At 35.8% G+C, this 14,870-nt stretch overlaps 1 protein-coding gene across 6 annotated transcripts in view; it reads right to left on the bottom strand.

Annotated features, from left to right (window-relative positions):
• Window positions 1-14,870, bottom strand: part of MEF2A (myocyte enhancer factor 2A) — a 95,064-nt gene that overhangs the window by 42,368 nt on the left and 37,826 nt on the right. For all 6 annotated transcript variants that reach the window (XM_049811697.1, XM_049811702.1, XM_049811696.1 and 3 more), the window contains exon 3: window positions 9,900-10,103. In XM_049811697.1, coding sequence (XP_049667654.1) covers window positions 9,900-10,103 — 204 coding nt within the window. The remainder of the gene's footprint in view (window positions 1-9,899; window positions 10,104-14,870) is intronic.

Raw genomic sequence — 14,870 nt, 5'->3', positions numbered from 1 at the left:
TTTAAATAAATACTAAAAACAGTCTCCAAAGAAAATGAGAGGTATGTGTTATTCACCAAGAATAGAAGCTATATGCAATATTAAAAAAAATAGCTGCTTCCATTAAGTTTTGAATCTTTGGAATCCGTTATCTAAGTCCGTACTACAAACAAATATACAAACATGGAGGCTTAATCGCCCCTTGCTTCTAAAAGGAGGATGGCAAGTAAGAGGTATAGGATGTAGGAATCACTCCAGCAAACCCTCATGGGCCAAAGTATCCCAAATGCAATATGTATCCCTAAAGACTCTCAAAATACTCTTCCTTACTCCACTTGAAAGTGCATCTTTTACAAACGTCTAGAACATTTGACATTTTAGCTTCTACAGTTCAAAGTTTATATTTTAATAAAGATTTGTGAGGAAGGATAGAGTAAATATGCTACTACTATCTGCTAATTCGCAATATAAACCAAAGTCAAGGGTAGTTTTCACTGGAAACACGGAAGAAATACTTACAATAGCCATAAACTAAAAAAACAACACAGATTCCACCTAATGGCCAGTTTTACATCGTAAGACCTCATTCAAAAGCATAACAGCCTATGTTTTCTACAGCAAAATGAGCAAAAGCAAAAGTTTTCTTTAGTCAAACTTCATCCTAGTAAGTTACATGGGTACAGTGAAAACAAGTTTTGCTCTTAGGGCTTTGGGCTGTTGAATATTTTTATTTATTCCAGTTACAGCTAAATACTGCACACTGCGAAGGAAAGCACCAAAAAAACCCCAACCCACAGAAACTAAAAAGTAGTTAACCTTACGTAATTAGAATCCAAAATATTCATTATATTCATTAGCATTGTTAGCTACGGCTGTCTTTAATGGTTAATATGTCTGGAGTTCAGTGAGACACTTAGAAAATGCTCACATCATCCAAACTGAAATATTAACAACTCATGTTACCACTAGAAACTAAGGGAAGAACCTTTAAATAGTACTACTTTCTGTTTAGATGTAGTCTACACTTTAGTGTTACAATGACAGGCTTATACCTCTGACTGGCAGGTCAGGACACTGAACAGTCATGCCCACAGTCATGTCTGTCAATCAGAACTGTTTTAAGAACTAAAGCACATCTCTGTGAACTTTACTGATTATGAGTATCTTGTAGCTACACACATAGGTAGTGATGGGAACTGAATCAAGCCATACTTTAAATTGTTTTAATGAAAACTGTTATCTGTGCTCAGAAAGATTGCTATCTAAACACCCCAACAAGTACTACTCCAGCTCTGCTCAGAACTTGCTTCTTCCAGACTATGACGTTTAACAATTCATTTACTATATCTATTAAGCTACATTTGTTTATTCTTATTTTGGGTTTCATGTCAAATTCAGGAAAAAAGTTAACAGCATTTGATGGAGGCAGGAAGGAGAAGAAGGGAGAAAGTTTAGTATATTAGTTATCATCAGGTAACTGTAAGAAGGCAGTGGAAAAGGAGGAGAGGAAGGAAGAAATGATCTCTGGTCTACAAACAGAATTTAAAATGGTGGCCAAGCATCTAGTTCACAGGACAACTAACCACTTCATTAAAACAGCCAGGTCAAAACACTGATAGGTTGTAACGAGGACAGGAAAGAATTAGCTATTTCCTTTTTACTAATGATATTTGGACCTGTGATATCATTCATTCCTCTTGAAAGAGAGATTAACATAAATGGGGGGAAAAAATTCTCAAAAATAAAAACATGCTATGATGACCAACTCAAACTCTTGGTGTGTCTTCTAGATGAAATACAAAGTTATCTTGGTCTTTAAAATACATCCACATCACCTATTGCAGGGTTGCTTCTGCAGAGTTTTCAGTAGACAGGTACTACACAACGGCCCTCTACTAGTATTTGACATAGATTTAAGATTCTGGTCTTCCAGCAGCACAGCCTCCTGAAGAGCCATCTAATTTGATTTGAGATTCTACTGATGTACAGCCAAGTAAGCTGTCATTCACCAGTTAAGTGATGAGAACACCACAGCAAATTTCATTTCACAACTTCAAGATAATCTCACTAGTATAACTGTCATCCGACTGTTGTAGAACAGAGAGCAATCTGAAGTGGAACTACGTAAAATTACTAGTGGTAATACAATAGCTAAGCACAACCATTATTAGCAGGAGACTTCAGGAACTTATATATTTAGATGCATTCTAGACAAACTTCGTGTATATATATGCTTTAATTAGTGACTAAAGATGGAATTCATCAAAATTCAGAATACCAGTACAGTATAGTAAATTTAAAACACCAGCACTTCAAGAAGTAGAAGAAATCTAGTGTTCTTAACCCTAAACCACTAAATTTTATCACTGGTTTGGACACAAGAGAAGTGTAGCTTTAGATTATTTGCAGGCAAGCCAAAGCTGTTTAAAAAACAAATTAAGTTTATCCTACTTTTTGCAATTCTTTATGTATTACAAATGAAGGAATGCAAAATGTCATTAACTAGGAACAAAAAAAACTTTTTTATATCACTGTAAACTTTCTTAAAGTCACCAACAACCTACCATTTTAAAAAAAAAAGTCATTTCAACAGTAGTCACTAGTATGCCCAAAGCAATTTCAGCATAGACAAAGAATTAAAAGAATATTTTAAAGTAGAACAGTATTACCAAATGCAGATATGGGAAAACTAATGATAACAGTAAACAGCTCAAATAAAACGACTTTGGGGATTAAGTGTTGAACTTAATCTCCCAAATCACACACACATACACAAAAAAGACACCATTAGGAGTGGTAACTGTTCTGCTCAGCACAAAATCCACAGGTGTGTTCTGTCACTATACTCAACCTAAGTATTTGCTACATTGACCACATTTTAAACTTTTCAAGGGAAGCTGTTTCTTCCTGAACCCTGAGTGGGAAATAAAACCCCAAAGCATAACCTGTTTACAAGCCAGGTTTATAGTAAACACTTCTTCTAGAAAAAAAATAGATTCAAGCCACTATACACACACACATATATATATATACACACACACATATATTTTTATGTATCTTTTTGATGAGTCATATTCCAGACCACTTCAGTTTTTCTGCATTTTCTCTCTTTTTAAGCTAAGCTAAAAGTGAGATTTTAGTCCTTAACCATACATAAATCCTCCTCAATCACCTCTTTAAAATGTCTCAAAGGCATCTGTGTGCCATCTCAAATTATTTGAAATGTTATATGCAGTATAATTACATTTACATAATCATTTAGCAAATCAAGTGCAATAATGCCTACATTTTCTCAACATCATGAGCAGATTACAAAGTCATTTCCTTACTTCACTGAAACCATTTTTAAGCTTCTTCCTTCTTTTAAATCTATAGCACTTATTTCCACAGTGCGGTCCGTGCTATTTGGAGACCAAAGCAAGTAGTCCAAACAGCAAAACCACATGTTAATACTATTCATAGTATTCATACGTCATCTTCTATCAGCTCAAAGCTTTTTGCTTTCTCCCCGCATACCATCCCCCACCCCCAACAAGTCTAGCCCACTTCTGGCAATTCGCCATCTATCAAATATGAAGGAATGCAAAACAATATTAACTCATCAAACAATCTCTAGTGTGTGTCTAATCATCAACATTCATGGTATCACCTCTCAGCACTACCTCAGTTCTGTAAAGCTGTATTGGTATTTCATGTATATTTGGAGATTTTAGTCAGTTACATTAACCATCAATTTTCATTTTCAGCTGAAAGTGGTTCTAGAGCATTCTCTACCTTTTTAAAAATGTTTAAAAACTTACCATGTAACTTCTCTTATGAAACATTTCAAAGAAAACTATTTTTGAAGGATGTGATCCAATTTCCACCATCTTACTTTTTTAGCTTTGAATAGCAAAATATGGAAACCCAAATTGCTTGTTAAATGCATATCTAGATTGCATCTAGATACACCAGGTATCCACCAAGAAAGGAAATAGGACCAATTAATTGAACATCTTTCTCATCTAATTTTGTATGTGTGCATCCATGTATATTGAGACACAATTCCCAGATCTTCAATTTCATATGAAGTTCACCTAAATTTAAAAAAAGCTATGAACCAATTCAAGTGGTACCAAAATACCATAACATCCTGTGGTTAACAAACTACTATACTGTGTGGCACATCAATAACAGTTCAAAATACATGTTGGTAATCCATAGCCTGGAAAAGCAGCAATGCTGGGGAGGTGGAGAAAACTGGATAAAAAAACAAAACCAAAAAGCTTTTGGTTTATAAACACAGTGTTTCAACACCAACTTTTCTGTTTATGCTCCCCATACTGTTACACTTGTCTCTTGGCATATGCTCCATCTGGCTGTGGAGATGCATCTGCTTCTTTACGCTGCAGGCTCTACATGTGCAGATGAGCTCTACGTGCTTACTCAAAGCTATGATCTGACAATCACATCTCTTACACTATATATGTCTATGACTGAAGAACATGTATTGCTCCTAGAACAGCTCTTCATTAAAATTTTGTGAAAAGGCAGAGAAGCAGAATGCCTGTTTGGTATTTTAATGCAAGATAATGCACTGAAAACAGTTTCTGTAAGATTAAACTGGCTTATTTACACTACTGTTAAGTTGCAGCACATACATTTACCTACTTTGTCTTGTTTGTGTCAAAACTATGATATGACCACTATCACACCAAGCCATCACAAACATTACTTCCTATTAGAGTCAGCATTTTCCATGTTAAGAGATTTAATACAAAAATCCAAATCACTTCCTGTAACTTACACCAAGAAACAATTATTATTATTATTCCAATACAGCAGTCTTTTCACAAGAATGAGAACATTTACAGTAATTACATGATATAGCTTAGGATATATTTTTTTAATACTTTTTAGTTATGATTTTTATTGCAGATTATTGCATATTTCAAGGACAGCTGTCAATATTTGGGGTATAATCTAAGCCCTACACAGCACATTATACTATACTGAAAACTGCATTAACGTATACAGCACAGAAGAGGGTCATTATCTGACACCTATCCAAAATTCTCATGGGCACAGATGCCAACCAGCAAAGTAGGTCACATTTTAGACAGGCTCCTAAAAATCAAATCACCTCAGTTTGATGAGGTGATATGACAGAATGTGCACAACCCACCCACAGCCAAGTGTAGGTGAAATAAACCCTGCTTTGCTGTATTGCTCAAGGAACATCAAAATGTGGAAAAGAGATAGAAAGTCGAGCTAAACAAGCAAGAAGAGCCTGTCTTCAGCCCTTGACTCCCAGAAAAGGCGAGGCTGGAAGAGAAGGAACAACTGAACAACTGCTGCTTTCTGAGGCCTTCTTGAGAGACAGAAAGACCCACCATGGAAGTGTTACCTTGTAGATAATCTGTAATAATCATAACACCCTACACTAAAGAAGATTGAGTATGAGTGCCTGCTCATTTCCCTCTTTTCCTCTGGATCAAAAAAGGATGAACGTTCACAGTCTCAAATTGTCTTTTATACATTAAAACATTTTGTTGACCATATGGACACCAAATCCTGATAAAACCTGAAATTCTTCCCATTTTACTCTGCAGAAGTAGGCTACTTCTTTCTTCAGGAAAAATAATTACTTGCCAAGAATAATCCGTTACAGAAAAAAAGTCCATAAACATTAGAGCATCAAATGCTGTAATACCTACAGCAAGTCCTTCAAATTATAAAGAGTATTTCAGCATAACAATCTTCAACTGTGCCATTATGGCTTTGTAAAACTAAATATATGATCCTAATATTTCAAGAATTCAAAGCACACACTGAATGAAAATTTCACTTTTTTCAATATCCCTATATAGTCCATCTAACCTGTGCAAAAGCACTAGCTTTCACTCAAGTAATTATGAAAAAATAAGACGAATGGAACCTTATTGTAAAACAGAACAAAACCTCTCTCATCTGATGTGAAAAAAGACCATATTCTCCAAGAGCAAGAGACAAAGAATTTTTTTGAATGAGAATTTCTATTTCTGAAATTGTATAAAAATGTTATTATGGAATTTCAACAGAAGATACATTTTTTTTCTTTCATGAGGCTTAAAGGAAACATTACGCTCACCCTCTCTTGAGTAAATGCAGGAGATCAGCAACCTTAAGCAAAGTTTCACTGTCCTCACCAACATCAGCTGTGTTCACCTTCCATATTTCAGAGGGATGCAGAAATTATTTTAAGAAACCCATAAGACCAATAGTGCCTGATCCTGATAAGCAAGGAAGTGGTTTTTTTCCACAGACCTGAGTATGTTCTAAACATTTTGAGTGTTTCAAACCATTCTGTTTTCCCTATTCACCTCTTTTTTTCCAATGTTGTAGAACAGATTCAAAACAGAACAAAAGTCAAAGATCACAGTGACTGAATACCAGCTCAAAAATGCCACACAGTATCCTTTAAAAGTGGTTACAGGCCATCTGTCACAAGAACTTCCCCCTTGAAAGTACCAAATGGCAGGGAATGGACCATCACCAAGTATACTACTGATAGAAAACTGAGCTTACATTAATATGAAAATCCATAACTTCCAATTCCATCTATTCAAAAGTCTATGACTCTGCGAAGACAGCTGAAAAACCATATTCCTTATACCCATATCAGTTACTAGTTACCAAGTAGCTACGAAAGAAAAAAATTATTATAACAAAAACTCATGGTAAGAAATAGGTAAAGACGACAACAGTTTATTGATAGACAGTCTGTTTAGAAATTGAATGGGGGAAAAGGGGGAAACAAGGAAATGCTACAGAACTTAAGAAAAATGGGACCAAAAACACATCGAAGGGACAAAAAATTAAAATCGAATAGGTACAGGACAACAACAGAGCATTCACATCTACAACAACATGTACAGTGAAAGACATAAGGGCACATATAAAAAAAATATTCTAGTATTCATTTAAGATGCCAGTGCTCTCCCTCCTACTATGTTTTCACACAAACGTTCCAGCAGCAACAGAAGATACCAAGCCCTGGGCATATAAAAGCAATTCCTATGCCAAAACTGAACAGGCAGCAACTATAAGGGGAAGATGCCTCATCAATTTCACTTAATCATTTACAACATTGCCATCCACCCAGTACTGAAAATAAGTAGCAGTAGATTTGTTTCTTCCCTTATACAGCTTCTCAACTGTGTAGAACTAGCTTTCCTTCTAGCACTGCAAAAAAACCTCCTGTCATGCATATCAGGAACACAGTGGGTCAAGACTAGTTTCATGGTGAGCCTACATCACGATAAATACCATCTGTTATATTCAAAGAGGCAAGTGAATTACTAAAATGTTAACTAAGATATATACATCAGCTAAAACTCCATAAAATGGGACTACTCTAAATTGGTTTAGCATATATTTGACATTTGGGGGGGGGGGGGTGGTGGTGTTATTTTTATCTGTTAAAATTGTATTTCTACATAGGCTCAATAAAGAGAAGCCATTTTAAGTTGTTCTTTCAGAATGTTTCCAAAATGCTGGTGCTGTAACTTCACCTCTATCATGCCACAAGCATCTGTCAATGGTGAAATTACATGAAGCAGTGAGCTTCTGGCAACTTGCTACTGCTTAAATACAGGAGTCTTACCCTTTCCCCATCTCATCTCTTCTCCCACGTTCCTCCCTACCTATACTGTACCTGTCATTGCATCTGCTCCAGATCACATCATATTCTCCATTGAACCCATTCATCTCTGTTGTAAAGCAAAAAAGTAGATAATTTTCCCCTGAAAAGGAATGTTTTTCTAAATTAAAGACATTATTTACTTACAGTGGGAAGCAAACCATCCAAACCCAACCAGGAATGATCTCTTAATTGCCTAAAGAACAACATCTAATAGACCACAAAGTTACCATACAGGCAGAGCAAATCTAAAATGCAATCAGTTGCAAAAAAAAGAAACTGTGGAGTATCTCTCTGAAATACTGTACACACAATTTTTTTTCCTGGAATCCAACAGAGAGAATACATCACTATCTTACATATATTGAGCTTGTGAATACTTCATCTGACTGACTTAACTTTCCCATCCAGAACACAGCCATAAACTTAAAGAACATATTTTTGCTGCAAAAAGGTATATGCTCCCCTCTCTGGCTAAATAACTTTTTCCCCAAGAAAGAAAATTTTAAAAACAAACAAACAAAAAACCCCAAACCACCAAAACAGCAACACTTCAAGCAGACTAAAGTGCACACAGGGCTAATCTGAAGAGACTAGGAGATGCACTCCTAAATTACACTATGTTTGAAAAATGACAGTAAAGTCCCAAATCCTGCACTAGTATAATACAGTAAACCTACAGACAAAAATTAGAAAGAATTTGCAGGTAAGCCCTTGCATGTTGCCCCAGAATAGAAACCATATATGCACTTGGGTACCAACTGCACTTTTTTATGTAGCTGCCAAGTATCAAACTCTTGACACTGGTAAAAAACAACTACCAACAAAAAAAACCCAAAAAACCAAGAGGCAGCCTTGCATATAAGTTATTTTGGAAGAAGTTCTTACACCTCGTGATATGAAGAAGCACTATTACCACAAGTCAGAACACAAAGAGGCCTCAGATGCAGAATAAAAATCAGCCTGGCTAACTGACTTGGTTGCATCCCTATCTCAAATTCACATCTGTTGAAATCAAAAGTTCATCTTGAAAGAATTAGGTTTTCCCTTCCTCTACAGTGGCTATCCCTTATTTATACTAATCCAGTGACTAAATAATACTCCAACTCTTCAAAGCTTGCATTATCACCCTCATTAGTACTCAATGCTGAAAATAGAAGTTGGGGAGATTTTCTTTCTGATCATAAAAGGCAGCTGACAAATTAGCAGAGAAACTTCTCAGAAAGAAATAAGGCATTGTCTATTTCTCAGTTTTGTCAATTTGTTTTTTGCTTGAAAATTTATTTATAAGATCAGTTAGTATCCTCCCTGTACTCTGTGATCCCCTTGGCAATAGACTCTTCAGCTATACAAGGCTAATCACTATTCCTAAATCATTCCTAAAAAGCAAGGCATTTGTTCAGAAGACAACTTCAGAATTTAAATGAAACACTTAAGTCAGCCACCTGTTTTGGTCTATTTACAGGACTACTGGAGACATATCTGAAATGCAGTTAGAGTACATAAAGGCTCCAATTGCCAAGAAAATCCTTGATTTCTACTGCATCTAATTTAGAAATTATGTACTGGAAAGAGTTTCTATTTAAAGCACAAGCATAATAAAAGTAGACAAAACCAATACCTCTGAATAAATATATTCATGCTGTTCTACTACTGCAGAAATTGCAGTCGTTCTACTGCTATGTTTTAACTGACATACAAACTGACCGCACAACAAATTTAATTAAGTTAATTTGCTCCACAGATTCACTTTTTTTGTTGGTTTTTTTTTGGCTAAACAAGGGACAGCATAGACTGTGGTTGATCTGAGCCACGTCCAACATTTGACTGGTAAAATGACTACCACCTCAGAAGAGAAAAGGGGCCAACCATAATTGCCTGTTAGGCTGAGGGCACTCTTTGGACCTTATGCTCCATTCAATTGATTTTTTTCCCCTTAAAACCTTGAACACTTCCCCCCTCCCTCTCCCAGAAAAATCAACCCTCTTTCACACCTCTATTTCCACTGCCAAATGTGGTTGAAATCAAACATGTTTCCCAGAAACTGGCAGGGGGTGGAGGGCAGATGGGAAAACAACATAGCTGTAAAGATGACCTATTGCCTTAGAGAAACCAGACTAAAAGCAGTAGGATACACTTTATGACACAGTTTTCAAGTTATTAAATACATTTGTTTAAAATATCTTAAAATGCTCTGTGTTGTTCTATATTTGAAGTATTAAGGAGATAAGAAAACTGATGTGTCTTTTCAAATTGTTACCTCAACGATATCTGAGTTGGTTCTGCTTTCATGGGGCTCGTTGTATTCTGTGTATTTAAGTAGAACTTTGTCCATATCAGTGCTGGCATACTGAAAGAGTTTGTTAGAGCTGTTAAAAATGATGAGTGCTATTTCACAGTCACAGAGTACACTCAACTCATATGCCTTCTTCATTAATCCAAACTTCCTCTTTGTAAAGGTGACCTAGAGAAGAAAGAATAATGATTAATTTTTTTTTAAACACATGACAAGATTTCAAGGACTATAATCAAGTATTCAAGGAATACACCAATTGAGCCTACACTATTTATTCCTACTAACAAGTGACAAAATTGAACATGTGTACAAGCTTAAAAGAAGAACTGCCTATCATATTTGGGTGTCACTTTTAGGGCCAATCCTCTGTATTAGACTAAGCTAAACAATTACACACACACACACACACCCCCCCAACTCTTCAACTGGTATAGAACTACCAAGGACAGGGTACATAGCTACCAAGGAGAGTTCAAGTTGGTAGGATCCTCTAACCATATTTCCTTCTGTTCAACTAACACTGACTTTCCAGGTATCAGAATATTTTCTTCTGTGATGACTAGTTATTCTGTACTTAGTTTACAAGTTACAACCTTAATTCTAAATATTGAAGAAAACAGCAATATCAACGGAAGCAACACTGTTACTACGTCATATGATTTCTGATTATACAAAGCTAAGAAATGTTCTTATTTTGTTGCTATTAAACCATCTAATTACATTCACTTGTACTTCTAAGTTGTTTTCTGCCACTTGGGAACATCATGAAACAATCATTCTGTCCAATTAGAACTGCTGTGGGGAGATAAATCCATTACAGTCCATCACAAAGGAGCATTTGCCCATCGGGGAAGGTGGAAAGACACTTAGTTATAAAACTCACCATCAATTATGAAAAAAAGCTTTAAAAAAATTATTCCTTTCACAAGATTTCAGTTAAGGATATGAGAGTACCAATATATCTGACATCAAGTTGAATCAAAAACAGGTCTCATGCTAAGGCCAACTTTTCTTAAATGACAATATTTTTACTAAACGTCTTCTAAATGTCTCCAAAAGGCACTTAATCTACTACTATGAAGTTAATGTTCCAAGACCTTTTAAATAAAGATGCTGTTTTCAGATCTAGCCTTTCAATCTGAGCTTCAGTGTGGAATGGAACACCTCTGTCTACGGCCATATTCACACTCCCATATTACAATTCAAAGTATATGCCTCTGTGACCGGTGGGTAAGCAACATGCCCTACACGTTTAACAGACGATAGTCAGTATACTTCTGCAAGATAGGAATAAAGTAAAACACAAGAGACAATCAAACCTGTTTTACGGGTTTCTATAGTTCAACATGTTAATTACTTAGGGGTACATCAAGTTTTCAGAAGATGGATGGGAAAATTCTGTGTATACACATCTCAAGGCATTTTTTCCAGAGATAAGTATCTCATGTGTATTGCTTTAATACTATGCATAATACAAAATATATACTATCCTTCCCACCACATAAAGTCTCAGAGGGATGCAGACAGATATACTAACAAGATCGTGTACACAGCATGCTGACAATAACTTTATTATTAAAACAGTATATGCATACTTTGCTCTTCCACCACAAATGTTTGCAAAGGTACTGTGGACCTGAGGTTCCTCTTCAGCTATAAAACAGTATACACGTCCATTAAAAAAAAACCAAAACAAAAAAAACCCAAAATTAAAAACAAAACAAACACAGAGAAAACCAACAACTGTTTTAAAATGTGCCCACTCCCCCCAAAAATGCACTGTGCCTATGATTTTTGAAAACCTGGACTGTTAACACTTAGCCACAGTAGGAATGCAGGTAATAAACAGAAGACCTAGAAAGATGAGAATATGCAAAGGCAGGCATATTACGATAACCATAGTTCTACCTAAGTTCCTGTGCAGTGTTTCTAACTTGGAAACTTCTTAGTATTTAAAAACCACTAATCTGAGCCTTTTATGAGACTTGAATAATCCATGTTCAGATGAAAAGTGAGTACTTACCATAACTTTTTTATTCAATCCTTTTAAAGCACATTTGATGAGAAGCTCCATTAAGATACAGCACTTTCTCTGAAACAATTTTATGTAAGAGTGCTGTAACACATTCAAGGTTCAACTAGGGTAAGCATATCTTTTTACCTACTTATTGTTTAACAATTACATTAGTGAGACAAGATGCCAAAAAACCTGAGAGACTTTACCTTAATGCATTTTCTGTTAGTATTTTATTTTCATTTATCAATTCAACAAGTTGACCAGGTACAAATGTAGGTTTTACCGGGATGTACTTTTTCCAAATGCAGGTGAAAATTTTACTACCTACATATAATACAATACAGCTGCTTTTTAAAAACAGATCTTGTGTAAGTATCCTAGTAGTTCTGTCACTTTACACATGCCTTCTTTCAGAAAACTTGGGATTTATTTATCCTACCTTGGATGGGACATTAAGAATCACTTTGTCTGGATTCCTCTGGGGATTTGGGGAAACTGTGGGTTTTTCAAATTGCTGTGTTGTTCTTCTGATACTTCAATTACAAGATACTTAAGAGATTATTACCCCAGTATAAGCAGGTATAGACAGGTACTACTGTTTAGTTTTTGTCAGGAAATAGGCATCATAAACAAGATGTGTGTGTGCTACATTACTTTGAGAAGTCATTAAACAAAAAGACTGAAAGCTTAGCTCCACTGAGGATGCATACGATCCTGGACAAGGGATTTTAACTTCTCTACTGAAATGTTACCTTTCTCACCTCTTAGAAGGCTATTTTACTTGTGAGATTTAATTTTTTTTACTTTGAGATTCTTAGCTAGCATCAATCACTTTGTGCTTGGGCAGTGCTTAGCACAAACCGCACTACCACTGGAGTCCAAGCCTTATTTTAATGCACATACATTATTATAAACTCAGTTTTCATTTAAAAACTCAGAAAGCAGAATATTAGTTCTGCAAATTTCTCCTTTTTTGTTGTTGTTTTGTTTTGCCATTTAGGACCACACTAAAGACAAAAAGATGTACCCTTACTGCAGACCAATAGCCTCCTCAACACTATTCTAATATTGCTTAGCAAAAAATGGGTGAGGAGAGAGCAAAGGCAGCAAGATTGAGCTCCTTTGATATCTAATTTACTGTACTTTATTCTCTCCAGCTTAATGAAGATAAATGTCCTATGGCTCATTCAAGCAGATAAGACTGCTTAATTAATAATACAATGACAGTCTCATGACAATTGTAATCCCCCAGAGTAATGCTCTATATATTCTGTTTTGAGCTCACACACAATTCCATCAGAAATAAGATGCTTCTGATAAAACAATAGCTTTTCTTCCCGCATAAGTTATATGAACTTGCTCTGCAGGCAAAGGTCTATCCCATTCTACTCATTTTCAAACCAAAAAACCAAACCACCAGACTAAACATCTAAACAGGACATCATATGCATGTTCACGAGTGACAAACTAACCAGCTATGTATGCCACAGAAAAACTAACAGAACACAACTGAACTATACTTTCTGTTCGGCAAAACAAACCCTAAATGCCCTCCTTATCAGTGTCAATGAAAAAAATTCTAAAGAGTAAATTAATACCTAATAAATATCCAGTGCATCAGGGCATTTTAGCATGTTAAAACTATATACTAGCTACCAAAACCACAGGACACCAGTGGAGTTGAAGAACACCATCAATTCCTCTACACATAAACAATTTGGCTCCACTAGTAAAAGCTATTTTATCTCTTTAAAACCTTTTGAAAACAAGATGCAGTATGTTATCACCCGAGTTTCCACAGAAGGATAAGGCAAGACTAATTCCATTTTTAAGCTAGAGCTTAAAGCCTCTTCCTAGTCACTAAAAAACCCAAAAAATGTGCTAACAAAAAACCAGCCAGAAACAAAACTTAGAATATAATCCCCATGTTTTGCTTCAGTCACAGCAATGGTACAAGTGGGCTAAAATTTGATACAAATGCACTAATACTCCTCCTCTCCATTGTTCCAACCTGAACAATGAAATGCAGATCAAAAAAAGAAAAAAAAAACAAACTCCAAAACTTATCTCCTCCTGAAAAAAAACCACCACAAAGTCAGGCTATAGTATAATGATATTTGTATTTCAAGAAGAACAAAAATCAAGGCTGTCCAACTTAGACTAAGTAAGTTAGAAAAAGGGGGGAGAGGGATCAATTTCTACCTCTTCAACACATCTGAAGTTCTAGAGCAAGATCTGAAAGAACTGAAGTTATTAATTCATCTACTTTTACTATGTGTACTTAAGACATTTATCTACATCAAACATACAGTCACTGTGTGATTAAAGCTGTTCAAACACAATACTTGGCTTTCTCCCAAACTCCAATAATACTTGTTTAGCTATATATAGTCTTCTCAGAATTTACATTGCTTTAAAGCAATACAGGGAGAAAACAAATCTTGATTTCACAAACAAAAAACAATGGGCTCTGAGCTGATGTGCGAGCAGCAAGACAGGCTCATGGAATTCTGACATTACCCCAACATTAAGCTGGTGCTCAGGAGCAGTTAAAAAAGCAAACCAAATACTGGGAAGGGAACAAACATCAGTACACCACTATAAAAGTCTTTGTTTCGCATGCATCTTGAACCCTATGCAGTTCTGGGTCCCCTCACCACCAAAAATAATGCAGCAATACTCAAGAAGGTTTAGGGAAAGTAGCAGGAAAGGTCAAAGGTCTGGAATAAATTCTGTATTAAAACAACTAAGTAAACTAGGGTGCTTCAGCATGAAAAAGTTACTTTAAGAGAAAAGAAGAAAACATGGCAGAGGTCCACAGAGTTACAGGGAAGATGGGCAGACTAGATAGGGAGTGAGTGACTGCTGCCTCTTCCACACAAGAGCTAAATAACTAGCAGAACCATGACAAAGGGTAA

The sequence above is a fragment of the Accipiter gentilis genome, chromosome 10, assembly GCF_929443795.1.
Source record: "Accipiter gentilis chromosome 10, bAccGen1.1, whole genome shotgun sequence".
Taxonomy (NCBI): domain Eukaryota; kingdom Metazoa; phylum Chordata; class Aves; order Accipitriformes; family Accipitridae; genus Astur; species Astur gentilis.
The sequence above is the reverse complement of the archived record's forward strand: the minus strand, read 5'-3'. Positions and strand labels throughout refer to the sequence as shown.